This window comes from Geotrypetes seraphini, chromosome 5 (assembly GCF_902459505.1).
Source record: "Geotrypetes seraphini chromosome 5, aGeoSer1.1, whole genome shotgun sequence".
NCBI classification, from domain to species: domain Eukaryota; kingdom Metazoa; phylum Chordata; class Amphibia; order Gymnophiona; family Dermophiidae; genus Geotrypetes; species Geotrypetes seraphini.
This window is the reverse complement of record NC_047088.1, coordinates 135,885,125-135,908,388: the sequence shown is the minus strand read 5'-3', so window position 1 is coordinate 135,908,388 and position 23,264 is coordinate 135,885,125. Positions and strand designations below refer to the sequence as shown.

The window sequence follows — 23,264 nt, the reverse complement described above, 5'->3', positions numbered from 1 at the left end:
GATCTTGGCTGACGTGTAAGGGTTATGCGAAGCAAGTTGTTTTCTTCTCTTATCCAGGTGCTACGGACGTCTTCTCCTGTGGCTTCTGCTTCCTTTTGGAGGTTTTTCCTTTCTTGGATGCTTCTTAACGTTTGAACCACTCCAGAGTTCCTTTTTGGCATAGGTGTATTGCCGAGGGCTTAGCGTTCAATTCCCTTCAGTTTCTAGTGCCATTCTTTGCTTGTTACAAGGGCTAGGTATATTGCTCTTCGCTTATTTCTCAGCTTCATGTAGTTCAGTTCCTAAACAGAGTGCAGTATATTCATGCACCTCTGAGAAAGCCCGGTTTGGAGTACAATCTTCACGTACTTCTTCTCAGTTTACCGAAGGCTTCATTTCATCCTTGTCTTTTGGGACTCTAAAGGGCTGTGCCGTTGAACATGGGGTTTCTTGTGGCCATGGCTTCAGCTCTGCAGTTTTCTATGTTGCAGGCCTTGTTCAACGGGGATTCCTATTTCTGATTTCCGAAATATGGGGTATCAGTTCGGATGGTACCACTATTTCTTTCTAGGGGGGTGTCATCCTCTCTTTTATGTCATGCTCGCTTTTCCTTCCTTCTTCCTGGGAGGAGAAATTGGGAGCAGTGCTTTTATTCACTGCGTTTTTTGATACGTACGTAGCGTTCTCCGTGAGCTCGGTTTCTAACGACTTTTAGTTTTTTATATCTCCTTTTTGTATTCTTCAAGGGACGCCTCAAACGTATGGTGGTGTCCAAAGCCTCCATCGCTCGATGGGTCCAGGAGGACATTCTTTATGCTTGCTTGCTAGCAGGGAAGCGGTTGGCGAAAGAACTTCATGACCATTCCGCTGGAGCGATGGCTACTTCTTGGGCTTGGCCCAGAGGTTTTTTCCTTGGAGGAGATTTGTCTCGTGGCTAATTGGTCTTCCGTGAGTGCTTTCTCTCCGCTTTCTGCTTGGATGTGGGGGCGCATGTGGTAGGGGCGTTTTGTGCTTCGGTTGTTGCGGAGGCGGCGTTTGCTTCCCACCCAGATTGAGGATTGCTTTGCTACATCCCATTGGATTCATATGCTGCTGTTGCTAGGGAAGGAAAAATTATGTTCTTACCTGTTAATTTTCTTTCCCTTAGACGCAGCAGATGAATCCAGAGCCCCACCCTTTCTGGATATTGTCTCTCAGTTTTTTCTTTTGCAACTTTCGCAGTTTGTTATTATGGCAGGTTGTTTTCTGTATTATTGCATTTTGAGATTTGTTATGGGAAAGAAGTTTTTTACATGCTATGCCTATTGATGGTTACGGATGCTTGGGCAAGGAGCTATACTGGATAAACAGGAGGAGTGCCAGCCAATAGGACCACCTGTTAATCAGTTTATCTCCGCCTGCTGGTAGATGTGAGCTATCCCATTGGTCTCTGGATTCATCTGCTGCGTCTAAGGGAAAGAAAATTAACAGGCAAGAACATAATTTTTCCTTCCTTTAGTCACAGCAGATGGATGGGTTATGTCCATCTACCAGCAGGCAGAGATAGCACTGAATTGCCTGTAGATATAGGATGGCACATTCCCTGGGTCTTCAGTATTACTCTTACAAAACAGAAGAAAAAAAATACAGAGCAGCACTAACCGCCATTTAACTCCCTCCTCTTTATAATTGGCCAGCTCCAAGCAACTACCATTAAAACAAAGGATTACAGAACACAACCAGTGTGAAACCTGTTATGGAGACAAAAATTTCTGAACAAAACACAATGGAAGGTTAGGTTTATACCTTTGATAATCTTCTTTGTTATTCCCTGGAAGATCTGATACGCTAGGTGTTCAATCCCAACCCGGGAGTTGCAGAAATCCACATCTTTTCTGAGCACATGCTCCATCCCCTTAATTGGATATGTTTACTAACTCTCAGGCTAAGTCCCAAAGCCAAGCAACATACCTGAACAAATCCAGGGCAAGGAAGTACAGGGGGCATCTCCATAAGTAAATCATGAACTGGCTTGCTTTGCAAAATATAACAAGTGAGAAACAGGCACAAAGGCAACTCAGAAAAACATTGAGGAACAATTTAGAATTAAATCTGTGTGCAACGAGCACCAAGGTCTTCGGTAATGTACATACTCACAGAAACTCCAAACAGTATCTGGCAACTGGCTGGAAAATCTTCAAGCCTATGAAAGTAACCAAGGCAGAAAGGAGCCGACTACACCAAACAACTGAGTGTACACAGAGAGGGTGCGTTGTATAGAGTCCACCAGGGACTAACAGAAAGAAGATTAAAGGTATAAACCTAATCTTCCATTCTGTTATGTCCCTTCTGGATTCCATACGCTAGGTGACGTACCAAAGCAACGGAAGCTAGGGAGGGACAAAAGAGCCTGCCCTCAAACCCAAGGTCTCAAAACGTGGCATCAAAAAGCATTCTATAAACTTGGTAAAAGTATGAAGAGAGGACAAAGTAGCCATCCTACAAATTTCATCAGGATGAATCGCACAAGATTAATCCCAGTACACAACCACACCCATCGCAGAATGTGCTTTAAGCAAAATCAACGGCTGCTTGCCAGGGCGATGTAAGTTGTGGAAATGGCCATTCTAATCCATCGAGCAGTTAGAACAAAATGGTGTTCAGACAGTCTGAACTCAGTCCTCTCCAAATAGTGGAGCAAGAACCGGTGGACATTCAATTTGCCTAAGATTTGATGTTTGCGCTCCAAACCCGTTGGATGAAAAGCAGGCAATCTAACCTCCTGGTTGACAGGAAATGCCGAGACCACTTTTGGCAAGAAGGAAGATACAGTACAGAGGAAACAGTTGCATCTGTAATACAGAAAATGGTTCTCTGCATTGAAAGTGCCTGAAGCTCTGAAATACGCCGTGCTGAGACAATGGCATCCAGAAAAAAAAAGTCTTGATCCAGAAGAGAAACATCCTTCAGAGGTTCAAAAAGGGCCTTACCAAGGCCCTGCAAAATGGTGTTAAGATTCCACAAAGGGAAAGGAAGACGTAAGTGAGAATGCAGATGAAGCGCCCCCCCCCAAAAAAAAAAAAACAACAAAAAACTGAACACATCTGGATGAGAAGTAAGCGAACTAGTGCTTTTGTGTGTTCAAAAACACAAATGTCCTGCAACCTGAACTTGAAGAGAGGCCACTGCCAGACCTTTGTCTAAGCCAGGGGTGCCCAAAATGTCGATCGCGATCTACTGGTCGATCCCAAAGGCAATGCTGGTAGATCGCTGAGCGCTCTGCGCTCAGATGACACGCTTACCGCTCAATGTCCTCCGTTCTTCCCTCTGGACCTATCACAGTTTAAAGTTCATTACGGCAGCCTGCAGAGCAAACGTAACAGGCTGCCACTGGCCTCTGTAGCACATTCCCTCTGCCGCGGTGCTGCCCCTGATGTTAGAGGAGGTGCGGGACCGTGGCAGAGATAATGTGCTACAAAGGCTGATGGCAGCCTGCTACGTTTGCTCTGCAGGCTGCCATAATTAACTTTCAACTGTGATAGGCCTAGAAGGAAGAACAGAGATGAGGACAGTTGCAATCAAGAGGTCTGAGGTCCTAATAGTCACTGTGTGCAGGAAGCAGCGGACATAAGGCTGTGCCCATTGCGAAGGCCCCGGTAGGATGGAGGTTGCTTTAGAGCCACTGGATCGGGGGGGGGGGAGACAAAAGGACCTTAAGGAGGGGAGGGTGAAAGCAGCCTTGAACCAAAAGGGAGGGGGAAGACAGGGCAGATCCTGGATTACTAGAGGGGTTAGAGAGAGGAAACACCCTGAACCGAGGAAAGAGAGATGCCAGACCCTGGGGAGGGGGAAGACAGAGTGAGAGAGACAGACCTGGACCAAAGGTGGGAGGACTCAAAATGTTAGCAGAAGGAAGATAGAGAGAAGGAGAAACCTGAAACAAAGGGGAGGCAGAAGAGAGGGGGGGCAGATGTTGGACTATGGAAGGTGCAGACAGAGGGGAAAGACCCTGAGGAAGAACAGAGATGCAAAATCATAACAGAGGAGGGAGAGAGAGAGGGAGACATGCTGCCAATAGGGGTGAAGGAGAGAGAAAGAAAAAGTTGAACTCCTGGAAGGACAGAGATGTTGGTTGGGGAATGGAACAAGGTCTGGAGGACAGAAGAGGTGCACACAGTATATATAATTAAATATGTGGGGTCTTTTACTAAGGCGTGCTAGCCAATTTAGCGCGTGCTAAATGCTAATGCCTCCATAGAATATAATGGGCGCATTAGCACTTAGCGCGCGCTAAATCGGCTAGCGCACCATAGTAAAAGAGGGGGTATATGTTTAGTATTTTTATTATTGGTAGATCATTTTGACTTGGTCATTTTAAAAGTAGCTCGCAAGCCCAAAAAGTGTGGACATCCCTGGTCTACGCCCTCCTGAAGGAAAGCCAGGACTACTGAAATAGGAGCCTTTTCAGGCTCCACCTGATCCTTAGCACATCACTGTTGGAAAGCCTTCCAAGCCTTGGCATAAGAAGCCAAAGTAGAGGGTTTCTTCGAGTGCAAAAGAGTTGGAATAACTATCTCCAAATATCCGTGCTTCATCAAGACTGAGCGCTCAACAGCCTTGCCATAAGACCAAAACACCACAGGTTTTCCAAGGCTGATAAAATAACGAAGAAGAAGGAGCTGGAGCTGCTCGTACAGCTGAAGAGGTACAAGATCTGCATATCACGGGTGGAAAGGCCAATCCGGAGCCACCAGGATCAACAGACCAGGATACGTTACTATCTGGCAGATAATCCAACCAACCAAAGGCCATGGAGGGAACACATATAGGAGCTCGTGAACTGGCCAGGGCTGCACCAAGGCATCCAGCCCAAGACTTGTGCGCTGTGTTCTTTGACTGAAAAAGTGCATGGCATTCAAGTTCTCTGCTGAAGCCATCAAGTCCAGCTGAGGCTAACCCCAGCGCTGAACAATGAGACTGAACGCCTTCTGCGAGAGGGACCATTATCTCGGGTCCTGAATCTGTCGGCTGAGGAAATCTGCATGAACATTGTCGATGCCGGCCACTGAGAATGACAGAAGATGAGCTTCTGCCCAACAAAATAGCATGCGAGATTTTTAGCCCAAGGGAACACATCTCATGACCCCTTGATGATTTATATACGCCACTGCCGTGGCTTTGTCGGAGAAGACTCAAACAGCTTTTCCTTCTAGAAGGAGCTAGAGAGTGAGTAGCGCCTGCCGAATTACTTGAAGCTCCAGATGATTGATCGACCAATGCTTCTGACGAGGAGTCTACTGCCCCTGAATGGACTGTTCCTGACAGTGAGCACCCCAATCCGACAGGCTGGCATATGTTATGATAATCATCCACTCTGATATCCAAAGAAGCCTGCCCCAACAGAAAACCTCCCCCTGAAGCCACCAGCTCAGGCTCCGTCCAGAGACGCGGCATCTGAAGGGAATGAAGCTGCGGAGACCACCGAGACAGACGGGACTCTTGTAACAGGCACATGTGTGCTCGGGCCCAGGGAACCACCTCCAAAGAGGCCACCATGGACCCAAGAACCTGAACATATAGCCAGGCCACGGGAGCCAGGCATCCATAAGTTCTGATCTGCATGCCTCAGAAAGAAACACCCGATCTTTCTTGATATCGAAGAGAAGCCCCATATACTCCAAGGACTAGGAGGGCATCAAATTGCTCTTCTTGAAGTTGACAATCCACCCCAGCACCTGTAACTAAGACACTACAGTCTCTACCGCACTTTCACACTCCGAACAAGACGGAGCTCGAATCAACCAGTCGTCTAGGTAAGGATGGACTTGAATCCCCTGCCAGCGGAGAAAAGCCACCACAAATACAGTACCATCACCCTGGTGAACGTGCAGGGTGCCATCGCGAGAACGAAGGAAAGAGCAGTGAACTGGAAATGCTGTTGCCAACATGGAAATGAAGAAACCTTCAATGCTGCGGGTGGATTGGAACATGGAGGTAAGACTCTGAGATCCAAGGACACCAGATACTCTCCTGGAGAGACAGCTGCTATTACTGTACGCAGTGTTTCCATTCAGAAATGAGAAATCCACATAAAACAGTTGACCGACTTTAGATCCCGAATGGGCCTCCAGTTTTCTGAGTCTTTCTGTGGTACGATGAAGTATAAGGAGTATCTGCCTCAGCCCAATTCTTGCTCTGGAACGGGTTCTATCGCTGCGATGTCTAAAAGACGTTGCAAAGTAGTGCGGAATAGAACCTCTTTTCTCAGCCAGAGTGTCCAGAAAGAGCTCCAGAGGCAGGCAAAAGAAATCTATCTTGTACCCCCTCCCAAATGATGTCCAGCACCCATTGATCTGATGAAACATGAGTCCACTCCTAATAAAACTGAGAAAGGTGACCTTCAATACAAGGAAGCTCCGACTGAATCCGGTGTCATTGGGTCTTCTTAAGAGAAACTGCTGCTCAGGAACTAGAAGCCTGAAGCCGTCTAAAATTGGAATGAGAGTGGTAGCCCTGAGAATAACTCAGAGGAAAATCCTGCAGGTGGAACGAAAATTACTATGATCCCTGCATTCTGACTGACAAGACATGCTCACAGGGAGAGACTTAGGATGTTCAGCAACACTAGACATAGGGTCATCCAGGCCTTTACCAAAGAGAATCTGCCCAATTACAGAGCCAAAGAATCCGGCACGTGGACATTGCATAAGCTAAAATCTTGCTAAGAACTTGGATGAGATCATAAAGGGTGTCTGCTACATAATCCACACCATCCATCATCAGCGGAGGACAGGGGGGAAACGTCCGCAGAGGACGCACTGTGCAATCTGGAATGACAGGCTCAAGCTATAAAAGGAAGCAGCCACCGCCGCTTTGATATCTAAAAGACGCCACTTCAAAGATCTTTTCAACAAAATGTCCATTCTGCGATCCTGAGAATCCTTAAGTTTCACACATCTCTCACTAGGGAGGGCTGTGCACCTGATTTACCTGCACCACAGTAGAATCCACTTTAACAGGTTTTTGAACATTTGGTGCCAGCGGATAAAGCTTTGACATAGCTTTAAAAGAGCGCAGAGAGCTTTCTGGAGAGTCCCACTGTGTTTCAATTAGCCCAAGAAGCAGCAGGTGAAAAGGAAAAAAAAAAAAGGCAGCACCTTAGAGTGGTCCATGACCAAAGCCTGAGAAGTGGAAGGAGGAGAATCCAGCTTGGGCTCTTTTAGAAGATCAGCAATGAGAAGAGACATAACTATGCTGAAAAACTCTGCGTACCGCAGGATCATCCCCCAAATCCAGACTCTCAGGACGACTGAGGCGACTAGTCCCAGCAATGGTATCAGCTGGATCCAAAATAGATGCAGTGTCACGAGACAGCATGAATTCAAGATTGTAGCCTTCTCAAATGATATCTAGCACTCATCCATCTATAGTTACTCCCAGGCCTCCACATAGTTCAACAGCTATCCTCGAATCTGCATAGACTAACTGTCTGTATTCCCTGTGCCTTGCAAAGCTGCCTCAGCCTGTTTCAGCTCATGTGTGTAGCTGGACCTTGAAGGAGGATACTGTTCAGCTTCCAAAACCTGAAATCTTCAGGATAACAGTCAGAGTGAGACCAGGCTGACCTCAATGCCACCCCCACCCCCGTGCGCCATGAAGGGGAGAGGCAACATATAGCCAGCACTCTGAAAAAGGTCCACTACAACTGCCAAATCAGCCTGCACTCAAAGCTACTGAAAAAAAATCAGGGGCAAGCTAGCTTCAAGGGGAATGGTCCCCAAGTTCCTAAAATATTAAGCAAGGTGGCTAACAGATACCATAGAGGAATTGGCCTGCCAGCTGCAGATCCCAAGTCTGTTTCTTCTCCCAGGAAGAGTCACCCCAGGATGAATGGGAACTCTAGAGCAGTGTCCTTCAACCTCTTTACATCTATGGACCGGTGGAAATAAAATAATTATTTTGTGGACCGGCAAACTACTAAGACTGAAATTTTTTTTAAAACCCCAACCCTGCCCCGTCCCCGTGAGCTCGGTCCCGCAAACCATCTGTTCCCATACGCACAAGCCTCAAATAGTTATGATTTTATATTGAACACAGTTTTCTCCCCAGAAATTTTTTCCAGCCAGGTGTGATGGGACGGGCAAATTTGGTGGTTAGAATAGGGTCTTTAAATCCAGTAGCGCACCTAGTATATATGACAGCCAGTGCTGATCATTTTTAATATTTCTCTCTCTGTGTCTCTCTCTCTCTGTCTCTCAGATTTTTAGTAATAATCCATGAGTCACACAACAAGGGTGCACCTAGGAAAAGGCACCATCTTAAACACTGCAGTGAGCACTAGAACACCAACACATGCATTGTAAAACTAAACAAGCCAGATCCTGCAGTCAATGCTAACAGAAAACTATGTCCTTTTCATACACATAGAACACAGATACACCCTCGCTCAATATGGAATAATCACAAACTAAAAATAGAAATATGTAGACAAAAGTTAAACTGAGCCAAGAAATCAGATTCTACATACAATGTAACACCACAGAAATAGTGACACTTGTCCCCTAATACTGTGCAAAATATAAAGACAGTAGATGTAAATTTGAAAAAACTGATACATAACAATCACCACTTTACAAATTAACAAATAGAAATAAAACAGATAATAAGAAATAAGAAAATACCATTTTATTGGACTAATCCATTTTTCAATTAGCTTTCAGAGGCCAAATCTTTCTTCAAGACAGTACAGTATACTGCTGTTATGGTGTTCTTTCCTGACCTGATCTTTCCTCCCAAAACAATTGCTTTATTTTCATTTCCTATTTATAAACTTTTATCAATAGTTACACTACTACTTGATTCTACCTAAAGCAACAAAAAAATTTTTTCTACCTTTTGTCGTTTCTGCTTTAATCATCTTCTCTTCGCTCTCTTCTTTCTATACAGCGTTTGTCCTCTCTCCCTTCCATGCAACATCAGCCTTCTCTATTTGCTCCTTCCACCCAGCCTCTGCCCTCTCTTTCTCTTCCCCTTCCATCCACTGTCCACCCTCTCTGCCCTTTCCATACGGCATCTTCCCTCTTTTTATGTCCCTTCAATAAACTGTATATCCTGTGCCCTTTATCTCCTTTGTACATGATTTATTTCAGCTTCACCCCCTTTCCATTTTCTGTCTCCATCCCTTCCCCTATGCTCTGGCATAGGTCTAGCATCTCTCCTCTCCTTCCATCTCCCCCTCCATTATCTGGCATCTCCTCTCCCTCCTTCCATCTCCCCCTCAATTATCTGGCATCTCTTCTCCCTCCTTCCTTCCTTTCCCCTGGTCTGGTATCTGTCTCTTCCCCCCCCCCCAATGCTCTGACATCTCTCCCTCCCCTTCCATGGTCTGATATCTCCTTTCCTTCTTTCCTTTCCCTCCCTCTCATGGTCTTGGCATCTCTCTTTCCTCTCCTCTCCCTTCCTGGTCTTTCTTCTCCCTCCTTCCCCCCTCAGGGGACACTAATGAAATATTAAAAACAACAAATGTAAATATACTGATGTAAAACAAAGAATGCCAATTAAAACATGAATTGAATTAAAATGAATATAAATTTCAAATGCATAAAACAAGCAGAATAAAGATATGTATAAATACCATAAAACATAATCATAAGGACATGCATACATGTAGGTTATATCATGGATACATATATAAAAAGATATTAAAAAAGCATAAAGTACAGAAGGGGTAGGAGAGCTAGAAAAAAGGTAACCTGACTGCAACCAAGAGCAGAAGTGCAATGTCTTAAAACACCAAAAGGAAACACAGATATAGGAGCCCAGAACACAAGTAGCATAATACAGCATATGCAAGTATAAATATATATGTGGAGAAAGGCATCTATGGACTAAGGAAATGTGAGGAGAGCCCAGATAGCATGCCTTGATAAGGAATAAATGTCAAAGGGGAAAGCCGGTACCTTGTGAAGCAACTCAATGAATGTTCTGAACAACGGAAATGCTATGAAACAAAGCCAGAAAAATATACTAAAACCATGCTTAACATGATGCAAATGGTAGACATGATATATTTCATACTAAAGCTAAAAAATAATCAGTGAATGAAAGTAAAAAGCAAGCAATCAAAGACAAACTCTTACCATGCAGTAGCAGGCAAACGCTCCAAGCAGTGAAAATGAAAATAAAAATGCGCGCTTCACAGAAGGGCTTAAAAAGGTTGGACGTGACTGCGTAAGGAATCAAAATAAAACGTGACAGTATAAGAACATAAGAGCGTCAAGTTTAAGTGCTCCCACTAAGAACGCTTCGGAAAATGTATATGAGAAGAGGTAGAAAGCGCATGAAAGCTAAAATTGAAGGCTGGGCAACAGCTGAAAAGTTGAAAAAAGCATTGTGAAAGAAGGGAAACGCTCAGCAATCACCAAGGCCTGCAGCAAGCCAGCTTTCCTGTCTCCGTGCAATCTAGCATACCAAGAGAAGAAAAAGTAGATCTTTAACTGTCATCTTGCAATGTAATGCAAGATGAAAGCCGGGCGCCCGGCTAAAAGAGGCTAGGGAGAACACGAACATATTTTATTAAAGTATAAAAAGAAACAATATTCTGTACAATTGTCATTTTATAAATACAAATAATACAGGGCAAGGATCAACAAAACCCCCATCTCCCCTCCCCTTCACATATATCCCCTCTACTATCAAGAAAACTGAATAAACCAAATAACTGCAGAATGCTACACAAATATCATGCTAACAGAATACCGCAGTCACACGTGGCAGAGTGCAACTTGGGCAACTACCCCCTTGTAAGAGACAGCCCTAAGCCATCTGGAAGCTAAAGAAGCACTGCCTGGGCTTTGCACTCCCCAATTATGTCTAATATCAGCTCTAGCAGGATACATATTTCAAATCTGAAATATTCTAATCACAAGATAGAAATAAAAAATTTTTTCTATCTTTTGTCGTCTCTGGTTTCTGCTTTCATTGTCTTTTCACTCTCTTCCATCCAGCGTCTGCCCTCTGTCTCTTCAATCTAGCATCTGCCCCTTCCATCCACTGTCTGCCCTCTCCCCCTTCCATATGGTATCTGCCTTCTTTCTATGCCCCCTCTCTCCTTTTTACATGATTCATTCTGCTCTCTTCATTTTTCTCTCTCCTACACCAGATCTAGCATCTTTGTCCCTCTCTCCTTATTTCTCATCTGACCCCCTTCCCAGCATCAATCTCTCTCTACTTTCTCATTCCTCTCTCCCCTTTCCCTCATCTGATATCTCCATTCCATCCTGACTCCTTCCCCTCCTCTAATCTCCCTGCCAGCTGTTTCCTTCCTATTTTCCTCCTCCCCTACCCAGCAGTACCCCTTCTCCCTTTCCTCCTCCCCTTATCCAACAGTAACTCTCTTCCCTTCCCTTTCCCTTCTCCCCTGTCCAGCAGTACCCCTTCTCCCTTCCCTCTCCAGCAAATGTTTCCTCTCTTTAGGCTAACAGCAGCTCTGTGTGCTTTTAACTTCAGTACACAGCTGCCCCTAAGCAGTAGTTTAGCCGCGGTTTCATGAAGCTGCCTCAGGGCCTTTGGTAGGCCGGCCCACATCGCATCATCGAAGCGGGCTGGCCTAGCAAAGGCCCTGAGGCTGTCTCATGAAACCACGGCTAAACTACTGCTTAGGGGCAGCTGTGTTCTGAAGTTAAAAGCACACAGAGCTGCTGCTGCTGGTCTGGGGGGGTGCGGAGACAAAGGCAGGAGGCATACGCTGCAGGAGTCCCGGCGAAGGCAGGAGTGCAGGCACAGCGACGGCAAAAGGAAGTTGCAAGTCAGCTGACGCCAGCACTTTTTGTTGTGGAGGGGACCCGAATCCTTCACGGACTGGCAAGAATTTTTTGCGGTTCGCCACCGGTCCACGGACCAGTGGTTGAAGAACACTGCTCTAGAGCACTGATAGCTTCCAAAATCAAAAGGAAAAACCCCCTGAAAAATAAAAAAAAAAGTTTCAAATAAAGCAGATCAAACATATACCTTACTGCAAGCATGCAGAAGGAAAAAACGAAGGGGGCTACACACTCCACTGAAGAAGGAGTTGAAAACTGCGATACCTTCTGCAAAAATGTCCAGGTTTGGATTCACTACCCACTTGTCCAGAATGACACACCTATTGCACTAGAAAGGGCATCTTTAGGGATTAGCGCACACTAACACAATTATGCATGCTAATATACTTAACGCCCTTTCGTGAATTTCCATGAATGGGAAAGTTAATAGTATTCAGTGTAATCTAGTACTGCTCATAATAGTGGTCTCATTTACATCATACAGCATCAATGCTCAGATCTGCAGTTCAAGTTTAAATGTATACCACCTCTATGTCACTCAGTAACACAAATATTCTTGTTTTAATGTATTATAACTTTGAAAATTAAAAAAAAGCAGAAATACTGTACCACAATATTTAAGTTGTGTCGAAGCATGGCATTCTGAAAATGCATCATCTCTATTTCTTTCTGAAGGAACATTCTCTCAGTCTCTAACCTTCTAGAGGTCTCCTTCTCTGCACTGAGAGCCAGGGCTAGTGCTTTATTATTATGTTTTAAGGAGACCTTAAAGCTTGTAGAATTATCTGGAAGAAAAAGGACAACAAAAAATGATCACCAATTGGGAGAAGATTAAAAAAAAAAACACCCCACACAAAACAAAAAGACTATACACATCTCCTCTAAGTACCACCATAGAGAGAAAAAGCAGTTACTTACCGTAAAAGGTTTTATCCAGGGACAAAAGGCAGATATTCTCACATGGAGCCCCGGTACAGATAGCTTTAAAAGTGCATTGCCACTTTAAAAATTTTACAAAGTTCGTGAACTGCCCGCACTGCGCACGTCCGAGTGCCTTCTCGCCCAATGCAGGCTCACAGTTCCTCAGTTCCATAAGCAAGCTAAGAAGCCAACCAGGTGAGGTGGGAAGGTTGTGAGAATATCTGCCTGCTGTCCCTGGATAGCACCTATTACAGTAAGTAACTGTACTTTATCCCAGGACAAGCAGGCATTATATTCTCACATGTGGGACTCCCTAGCTTAGAATGGGACGGAGGGAGTGTTGACCATTAAGACAATAAATTTTACAATACTGCTTGGCCGAAGTGACCCTCCTGCCTGGAACTGAATTCCAGACAGTAGTGAGATGTGAATGTATGAACTGAGAAGTTGAGCATAGGAAAGGAAGAGAAGCTGCCATGGTTCAGATCTTGTGGGATGTGACACAAATCCCAGTTGCATCCCAGCCTGAGCATAAGAGAAAAACGATACAAACCACTAATCTTGTAGATATAGTTCTCTTGGATACAAGACGTCCCAACTTAGGATCAAAGGAGATGAAAAGTTGAGGAGATGTTCTATGTGGCTAAATTCTCTGTAAGAAGGAAGCCCAGGCTCATTGGAAACTAGTATGAAGAGCTGGAAGCGTCTCAGAAGGAGTCCACTCGCCAATGTTACCGTCAGAAATGGACCCGCTTTTCCTCCTGGTGTGCTGCTTGACAGTTGGAGCCTCTATCTGTCCTGATGTAATGGAAGGCGAAGTGCCTCACGAGGCATATTGTCAACTCCCAATTCCGCCAGGTATTCCTGGGTAAAGCGGGAGTCGGACTGAAGATCCAGGTTCAGAGCTCTGCCCATGTCAGAGATGAAACGAGAAAAGGAGGAGGTCCGAAAAAAAAGATTCATTCTCAGGGGGAGTTTCTGACCGAGATCGGGGTGCAGCCGAGAAAGAGGGAGAGACTTCCCTGGAATAGTAAGCCAGAGCCTCAGACTACCCTGAATGGGAGACCGAAGAGGTTCGACTAAGGCAAGTAGGGGGCGTCGAAGAACGGCCCCATGCCAAATGGACCGGGGAAGACCCCGGAGTCCGAGGAAATCGCCAAGAAAGCTTTGGAGAAGACGGGGTATAGGAAAAATCCTCAACTGGCTTTGAAGTAGGTCTCGTAGAAGCCTGCAAGCTCCTCGATGGGGAACATAACACTAGAGTCCAATTCAAGGATAAGCATGTGTGTAGATGGTTTCGAGGTCAGAGACCTGCCCCGACAGGGCGGGGAAGATCGGGGTCTCTTAGAAGAGGCAACCCTCGCCCCAGTAGCGGGGAAAACACGGATCCCCAGCCGGGTCCCCCGAAAAGTCCTAGGCGCCTCAGGGGAGGATGAATCACTCGAGGGAACCTAACAAATCTTACGGGTGAGGTCTCGAGAGAAGAGGGGACGCTTAGGTTGGTCAGACTGCGACTGGGTCAAGACCGAGGTCACAGGTGTCAAAGTTGGGACAAATTGGCTGACCACCGAAGAAAACTGTGTGGTAATAATAGCCTTAAGCATGTCCTCGAACATAGGCACCGAGACCAAAGGAAGTTGGGTCAGAGGTGCAGCAGTGCGCTCTTTCGGGGGCGACCTTGAGGAAGAGTATTGTCTACATGAGAAGGCACGCTTAGAGTGATGTCTCGAAGGCACTGACGAGGCGGAGCTGACATGAGACTCTGAGGTAGGCTTCTTTGCCGGCACACCTTAGGAAGAAAGAGGAGACTTATCCGAGGCCGGAGCAGTAGAAGAGGCCAAGGCCGAAACCTTCGAGGCTCAGGACTTCGAGGCCTAGGCGCCCAACAAGGGAGTCGAGGCCGAGGCGCCCAACGAGGGTGCCAAGGCCGAGCTCGAGGCCTGTCCCGCAGGATCCATGGGGCCAAAGAGTTAGAGAATCTTGGCCACCCTTCGACGAAGAGCCCGCGGTTGTAGAGTCGCACAACAGGGACACAACTCAGAGCGGTGCTCTGCACCCAGGCACTCTACACACCAACGATGGGGATCGGTGATGGAGATAACCCGGTTACACTGAGTGAAGTTTTTAAATCCGGAACGAGGCCTGGACATAAGAAAAAGGACGGCCGCGGCCCCACGAGGCCAGGCGGCCAGAGGAAGACTGGGAACCTGGTCAAAAAGCACAGTTACTTACCGTAACAGGTGTTATCCAGGGACAGCAGGCAGATATTCTTGACTGATGGGTGACGGCACCGACGGAGCCCCGGTACGGACAATTTTAGAGTGATTGCACTCTAAGAACTTGGAAAGTTCTGGCAGGCCGCACCGCGCACGCGCGAGTGCCTTCCCGCCCGACAGAGGCGCACGGTCCCCAGTTAGGATAAGCCAGCTAAGAAGCCAACCTGGGGAGGTGGGAGGGACGCAAGAATATCTGCCTGCTGTCCCTGGATAACACCTGTTACGGTAAGTAACTGTGCTTTATCCCAGGACAAGCAGGCAGCATATTCTTGACTGATGGGTGACCTCCAAGCTAACAAAAAGAGGGATGGAGGGAAGGTTGGCCATTAGGAAAACAAATTTTGCAAAACAGATTGGCCGAAGTGTCCATCCCGTCTGGAGAATGCATCCAGACAATAATGAGATGTAAAAGTATGAACTGAGGACCAAGTAGCAGCCTTTCAGATTTCCTCAATAGGAGTGGAACGGAGGAAAGCTACAGAAGCTGCCATCGCTCGGACTCTATGGGCCGTGACAGAACCTTCCAGTGTCAATCCGGTCTGAGCATAACAGAATGAAATGCACGCTGCCAGCCAATTAGACAACGTACGTTTAGAAACAGGACGTCCCAAATTATTCGGATCAAAGGACAGAAAGAGTTGGGGAACTGATCTGTGGGGTTTCGTACGCTCTAGATAGTAAGCTAGAGCCCTCTTACAATCCAAAGTATACAGAGCCTGTTCCCCAGAATGAGAGTGAGGTTTCGGAAAAAAGACAGGCAGAATAATGGATTGGTTGAGATGGAATTCAGAGACAACCTTAGGGAGAAACTTTGGATATGTATGCAGAACCACTTTGTCATGATGAAAGACCGTAAAAGGTGGATCTGCAACTAGTGCATGTAGCTCACTGACCCTCCTGGCAGAGGTAAGAGCAATAAGGAAAAGTACCTTCCAAGTGAGAAACTTGAAAGGAGTGGTAGCCAAAGGTTCAAATGGAGGCTTCATTAAGGCGGAAAGAACCACATTGAGATCCCAGATAACCGGAGGGGCTTTAAGAGGTGGTTTCACATTGAAAAGACCCCGCATGAACCTGGACACCAGGGGATGAGCTGAGAGAAGTTTTCCATGAACCGGCTCATGAAAAGCAGCAATGGCACTGAGGTGGACTCTGATGGAAGAAGACTTAAGGCCAGAGTCAGACAAAGAAAGCAAATAATCCAACAATGTCTCCACTGCCAGGGAAGTGGGATCAAGATGATGAAGAAGACACCAGGAAGAAAATCGTGTCCACTTCTGATGGTAACATTGCAGAGTGGCTGGTTTCCTGGAGGCATCTAGAATGGAACGAACGGGCTGAGACAAAAGAGTATCATGAGAAGTCAGCCCGAGAGATACCAAGCTGTCAGGTGCAGAGACTGGAGGTTGGGATGCAGAAGGGTCTCCTGATGCTGTGTAAGCAGTGAAGGAAACAGTGGAAGAAGAAAAGGTTCCCTGGAACTGAGTTGAAGTAGAAGGGAGAACCAATGTTGCCTTGGCCACCTCGGAGCAATCAGAATCATGGTGGCTCGTTCCCTCTTGAGCTTGAACAAGGTTCTCAACATGAGAGGCAGAGGAGGGAAAGCGTACAGGAACAGATTGGACCAGTCGAGGAGAAATGCATCCGCTGCCAGACGGTGAGGAGAGTAGAGTCTGGAGCAGAATAGGGGCAGCTGGTGATTGTGAGGAGCTGCAAAGAGGTCTATCTGAGGAGTGCCCCATTGAGCGAAGATGGACTGTAGTGAAAGGATCGAGTGTCCACTCGTGAGGCTGGAGAATTCTGCTAAGCTTGTCCGCCAAGGAATTCTTTTCTCCCTGAATGTAGATAGCTTTCAGGAATAGATGGTGATTTATGGCCCAAGTCCAGATCTTCTGGGCTTCCTGGCACAAGAGGCGAAAGCCCGTCCCACCCTGCTTGTTGATGTAGTACATCGCAACTTGATTGTCTGTGCACAGCAGGAGAACTTGAGGAAAGAGAAGATGTTGGAAGGCCTTGAGGGCATAAAACATCGCTCTGAGTTCCAGGAAATTGATGTGATGCTTCTTTTCCTGGGCTGTCCAAAGGCCTTGAGTTTGGAACTCGTTCAAATGAGCTCCCCAGGCATAAGGGGAGGCGTCGGTGGTGATGACTAGTTGATGAGGAGGTAGATGGAACAGAAGACCTCTGGAGAGATTTGAGGATATCAACCACCATTGTAGAGACTGACGAAGAGATGATGTGACAGATATGTGACGTGAGCAAGGATCCATCGCTTGGGACCACTGGGTAGTTAGGGTCCATTGAGGAGTGCGTAGGTGAAGACGTGCGAAGGGTGTGACATGAACTGTGGAGGCCATGTGACCCAAGAGTATCATCATTTGCTTGGCAGAGATGGAAAGTTGTAGAAGCACCTGCTGACACAGATATTGAAGCGTTTGAAGACGGTTGGATGGCAGGAACGCTCTCATGAGGACTGTGTCCAAGACAGCTCCGATGAATTGAAGTCTCTGAATGGGGATGAGATGAGATTTGGGTAGATTGATCTCGAACCCCAGAAGTTGAAGAAACATGATGGTTTGGTTGGTGGCCAGGAGAACAGTCTGAGCTGAATTGGCCTTGATTAACCAGTCGTCCAGGTAAGGAAAGACCTGAAGGTGGTGAGATCGTAGAAAGGCAGCCACCACAATCAGACATTTGGTGAACACTCTTGGAGAGGAGGCAAGACTGAAGGGAAGCACCTTGTATTGGTAATGACAACGATTGATCATGAAGCGTAGGTACTGTCTGGAGGCCAGATTGACCGGTATATGAGTGTATGCTTCTTTGAGATCGAGGGAACATAGCCAGTCGCCTTGATTGAGAAGAGGGTAAAGAGTGGCCAGAGAAAGCATTTTGAATTTCTCTTTTACCAAGCATTTGTTGAGATCGCGAAGATCTAGAATGGGTCTTAGATCTCCTGTCTTTTTGGGGACTAGAAAATAACGGGAGTAGAATCCCTGCCCTCTCTGATCTAGAGGAACTTCCTCTATAGCGTTCAGAAGGAGGAGGGATTGAACCTCTTGAAGAAGGAGGGAAGACCGAGGAGTGTTGAAAGCAGACTCTCTTGGCAGACTTTGGGCAGGAGGTGTCTGAAAGTTGAGAGAGTAGCCGTGGCGGATGATGTTGAGGACCCACTGGTCCGAGGTGATGATTTCCCAACGGCTTATGAAATGTATAAGGCGTCCTCCTATGGGCTGTGGAAGATGAGTAGAAGGAGGAAGATTGGCTATGTCCAGGAGAACCAAGTCAAAAGGGTTGAGTAGGTTTTTGTGAAGGGGGAGGTTTCACCTGCTGCTGTTGCTGAGCCTGTCTAGCAGGTGGTCTTTGTTGTCTCTGACGTCTAGGCTGTTGTGAAGTCTGTGGCAGAGGACGGGCCACAAATCTTCGTTGGTAGGCCGAGTGCTGACGAAAAGGCCTGGTAGGTGGAGTTGCTTTCTTAGTTTTAAGAAGAGTGTCCCACCGAGTTTCATGAGCCGAGAGCTTTTGAGTAGTGGAATCCATGGAATCTCCAAACAGCTCATCCCCCAAACAAGGTGCGTTGGCTAGCCGGTCCTGATGATTGACATCGAGTTCGGAAACTCGAAGCCAGGCCAGCCGTCGCATGGCTACAGACATAGCTGTGGCTCTGGAGGTCAGTTCAAAAGTGTCATAAATTGATCTGACCATGAATTTACGAAGCTGCAAAAGGGAGGAACAAGTTTGGTGAAAAACAGATTTCTTCCGGTCGGGGAGATATTTCTCGAAAACAGTCAGATTTTATATAAGCTGCTTTAGATAGAATGAGAAATGGAATGCGTAATTTCCTGACCGGTTGGCCAACATCACATTCTGGTACAGCCTTTTTCCAAATTTGTCCATGGATTTACCCTCTCTGCCAGGAGGGACTGAAGCATACACACTAGCCCCCTTAGACTTTTTGAGTGTGGATTCAACTAAAAGGGACTCATGAGGTAGTTGGGGCTTGTCAAACCCAGGAATGGGAATGACTTTATATAAAGAGTCCAACTTGCGGGGAGCTCCAGGTACAGTTAAAGGAGATTCTAAATTTTTATAAAAGGTCTCTCTCAAGATGTCATGGAGAGGTAACTTAAGATATTCCTTTGGAGGCTGGTCAAAATCCAGTGCATCTAGAAAAGCTTTGGATTTCTTTGACTCAGCCTCCAAGGGGATGGAGAGAGAATCACACATTTCCTTCAAAAAGGAAGAAAAAGAGGACACATCTGGTCTAGAGGAAGGTCCCAAAGCAGAAGGGTCCTCGTCACCAGAAGAGCATTCCCCTTCAGAAAGAAGAGGATCCTCTGAATCACCCCACAAATCAGGATCTCGAACTTGAAAACTCCGGTCCCGAGATTCTGGTGTGGAGGGTTCTAGGTGACGAGATTTGCGAAGTGATTTCCCTGACCTGATCGACTCGGTACCGGGAGATGTCACTGGATGCACCGGAGCCGAAGTCTGTACAGCCTGATGGTGAGCTCTCGGCTCCGTTGCAAGAACCGGCATGGAGACCGAGGAAGCAGATTGTACCGGTACCGACAAAGTGGAAGCGGATAAAATAGGGCGTTCCACTGTCGGTACCGGTGGCTCAGACCGGACCGGGACCGGAAGGCGCGGTGCCAAGAGTGAAGGAAGAAGGTGTTGCAACTGTTCTTTAAGCTGCACTTGCAGAACAGCAGCTATACGCTCTTCGAGTGAGGGCACCGGTACCGTCTTTTTCTTCTGCGGTACCTGTGGTGCTGCTCTACGCCCCGAGGATGAGGAACCCGATGTCGAGGGGCTCACCTCTATTGGGTCGGAGCGCTTCCGTGGGCGCCTCGAGGTCGGCAGGATTGGGCTCGCTGCCACCGAGACCGGAGGACGCTCCAACGGGGAAGGCTTCTTAGCCGGCTTACCTGAAGGAGTCGATGCCGACGCGGTATCGCGTGGCGTCGATGAGGTGGGTGCCGACTGCGCCGGAGCCGATGTCGATGCCGTAGAGTCAGACATTTCGGCACCAAAAAGCAATGTCTGCTGGATTTGACGATTTTTCAGAGTTCGCTTTTTTAAAGTTGCACAGCGAGTGCAGGTAGATGCTCGATGGTTGGGACCAAGACACTGTAGATACCAATTATGTGGGTCAGTGAGTGAAATTGGTCGTGCACACCGCTGGCACTTCTTGAAACCGGGTTGAGGGGGCATGAATGTAAAAACGGTTCAACCAAATCGAAGGCCGAGGCCTCGATGGTGGCAGAAGGCCCCGCCGGGGCGAAATCGAAAAAAGAAGAAAAAAACAAATGTTTTTTTTTTTTTTTAAAGAAAAGAAAATAAAGGAAAAAAGAAAGGAAACAATATTTCCTTCACGAGTTTACGCGAGCGGGAAGAATCAAAAAGATTTTCTCACAACGGCCGTTGAGAGAAACGCGTCTTCTTAGCTCCGCGGAAACTAAGAAACTGGGGACCGCGCACCTCTGTCGGGCGGGAAGGCACTCGCGCGTGCGCGGTGCGGCCTGCCAGAACTTTCCAAGTTCTTAGAGTGCAATCACTCTAAAATTGTCCGTACCGGGGCTCCGTCGGTGCCATCACCCATCAGTCAAGAATATGCTGCCTGCTTGTCCTGGGATAAAGATCCGAACAAAAAAAAATAAAAATAAAGAAAAGCAAAGACGCGAGCACAGCAACTCAACAGAAAATAACCAAACAAGCCGCGGTGCAAGAGGGACAACAAAATCACATGAAGCAAGGGAGCAGTGCTTCTGGCTCCGCGGAAAACACTGAACTGAGGGCACGCTGAGGAGACGCATGCCCTAGGCAGGGCGGGAGGGGTACACGCGCATGCGCGAGCCAATCGCAAGCCTGAAGGTCTTCAAGCAAGTCTGCTTGATAAAACGTCCGCTAGGGGGCTTCGTCGGTGACGTCACCCACATATGCTGCCTGCTTGTCCTGGGATAAATATTTTTTTCCTAATTGGCATCATAAAACATATGGCGCTGGGAAGGGGTCACTAGAAGATGCCGATTGCCTGATCGAAGGGTTCTGGTTGGACAATGAGGGATTAGTACTCTGTCAATAAATCCAGGTACGTTTAGATATGAAAAAAAGTAGTAAAATTTTATATGTCTGCCTTTTCTCTCTTCCATATGGCATTCTGCTCTATTTATATACCTCTACCATAAACTGTCTGCCTTTCCCTTCCATCTCTCCCTCTACCCCCTGGGTTATAAAAAACGTTGTGAATGCAGTAAAAAAAACAACATTTTTTTACTGTATTCGCAACGTTTTATATAACCCAGCACTACTTTTCTTTGGGCACTTGTTTGTTCCTTTTAACGCTGTTTGTCATAACACCTTATCTACCACGGACACCTGAAGAAGGCGTGTTGTCCGAAACACGGACCGTGTCAGGTCCCTGGTTTGGTAATAAGGTTGCATATACCATTAAAGTTTGAAATAAACAGTGCCTACATCTTGTACATAGTCCGCAGTTGTTTATGGTTTTTTTGCTATACAACTTTTACAAACCATACTCTGGCATCTCTCTCTCCTCTCTGTTTTCCTTCCTTTTCTTTTCTGCTCTTCCTTCTCAATTAGCAATTACTTACCTTAACAGGTGTTATCCAGGTTCAGCAGGCAGATATTCTCACATGTGGATGATGTCATCCACAAAGCATGAATGTGGACAACCTCGCAAGCAGACTTGCTTGTAAAACTTAAGAAAGTTCGCAACTGCCGCACTGCACGAGTACCTTCCTGCCCGACATAGGGCGCACGTCTCCTCAGCACCTCCTCAGTTCAGATAGCTAGCTAAGAAGCCAACCAGGGGAGGTGGGTGGGTTGTGAGAATATCTGCCTGCTGTCCCTGGATAACATCTGTTGCGGTAAGTAACTGTGCTTTATCCCAGGACAAGCAGGCAGCATATTCTCACATGTGGGTGACCTCCAAGCTAACCAGACTGGGTGGTGGGAGTGTTGGCAATTTAGGAGAATAAATTTTGTAAAACTGCCTGGCAGAAATGGAAAAAGAATCCAGACAATGAGAGGTGACGGAATGAACCGAGGACCAAGTGGCAGCCTTGCAGATTTCCTCAATAGGAGTAGATCGGAGGAAAGCAATAGATGCCGCCATGGCTCTGACTTTATGGGCTATGACTCAACTCTGTAGATTCAGTCCAGCCTCAGCATAGCAGAAAGAGATGCAAGCCGCTAACCAGTTGGAGATGGTGAACTTAGAAATCAGATGTCCCAACTTGTTTGGCTCAAAGGAGACAAAAAGTTGAGGAGTAGATCCATGTGGCTTAATCCTTTGCAAGTAGAAAGCCAAAGCACGCTTACAGTCCAAAGTATGAAGAGCTGTTTCTCCAGGATGAGAATGAGGCTTTGGAAAAAACACTGGAAATACAATGGATTGATTGAGAAGAAATTTTGAAACCACTTTAGGTAAGAATTTAGGATGAGTACAATAACAATAACAATTTTTTATATACCGCAGGACCATGAAGTTCTATGCGGTTTACAATGATTAAAGATGTTACAGATAGAGTGGAATCAACAAAGTATAGACTTGGTGATTGACAGTTCTAGAGATCATTTGTTGAGGGCTAGGTTGGTTTCCTAAGTATTTCAGGAACAGATGTGTTTTTAGACGTTTCCTGAATTCCCTATAGGTAGTAGGCACGAGTAATTGTTCTAGGTCTTTACCCAACAGAGCTGCTTGATGTGAGAAAAGATGTTGGTGATGACTTTTAAATTTACAGCCTCTGACCAGTGGAGAAACAAAGTTTGGGTGTGAGCTTCGCCTATGTTTGTTGGTTGAGAGAGAGAAAAGGTCCGTTATATATTTAGGGGCTAAGCCATAAAGTACCTTGAAGCAAAACAACCAAACTTGAATTTCACACGTGCCTCCATCGGCAGCCAGTGTAGAAGTCGATAGGAAGGTGTTACATGTGAACATACAAAGTAAAATCAAACAAAGAAAAATCCAAACCTTGGTCCAACCCCTGCGGCGTTCCACAAAGGTCCCCACTGTCCCCTACTCTCTTCAACCTATATACGGCCTCTCTTGGCGTTTACCTGAACAAACAAGGCCTATCCTCTTATAGCTATGCTGATGACATCACCATCCTCATTCCTTTCGACCAACCAATGCTCTTAATGTCAGACACACTACACAGAAAGCAACGTTACTTACCGTAACAGTTGTTATCCAGGGACAGCAGGCAGCTATTCTCACTAGTGGGTGATGTCATCCGACAGAGCCCCGATGTGGACGTCTCCCAAG

General features: G+C 46.5%; 1 protein-coding gene across 3 annotated transcripts in view; it reads right to left on the bottom strand.

The window, feature by feature from the left end:
- LOC117361634 overlaps window positions 1–23,264 on the bottom strand; it is a 156,343-nt gene that overhangs the window by 97,221 nt on the left and 35,858 nt on the right. For 2 of the 3 annotated variants that reach the window (XM_033947254.1, XM_033947253.1), the window contains exon 3: window positions 12,390–12,565. The exons of the other annotated variant lie outside the window; for it this stretch is intronic. In XM_033947254.1, coding sequence (XP_033803145.1) covers window positions 12,390–12,565 — 176 coding nt within the window. The remainder of the gene's footprint in view (window positions 1–12,389; window positions 12,566–23,264) is intronic. 3 annotated transcript variants of the gene reach the window in all.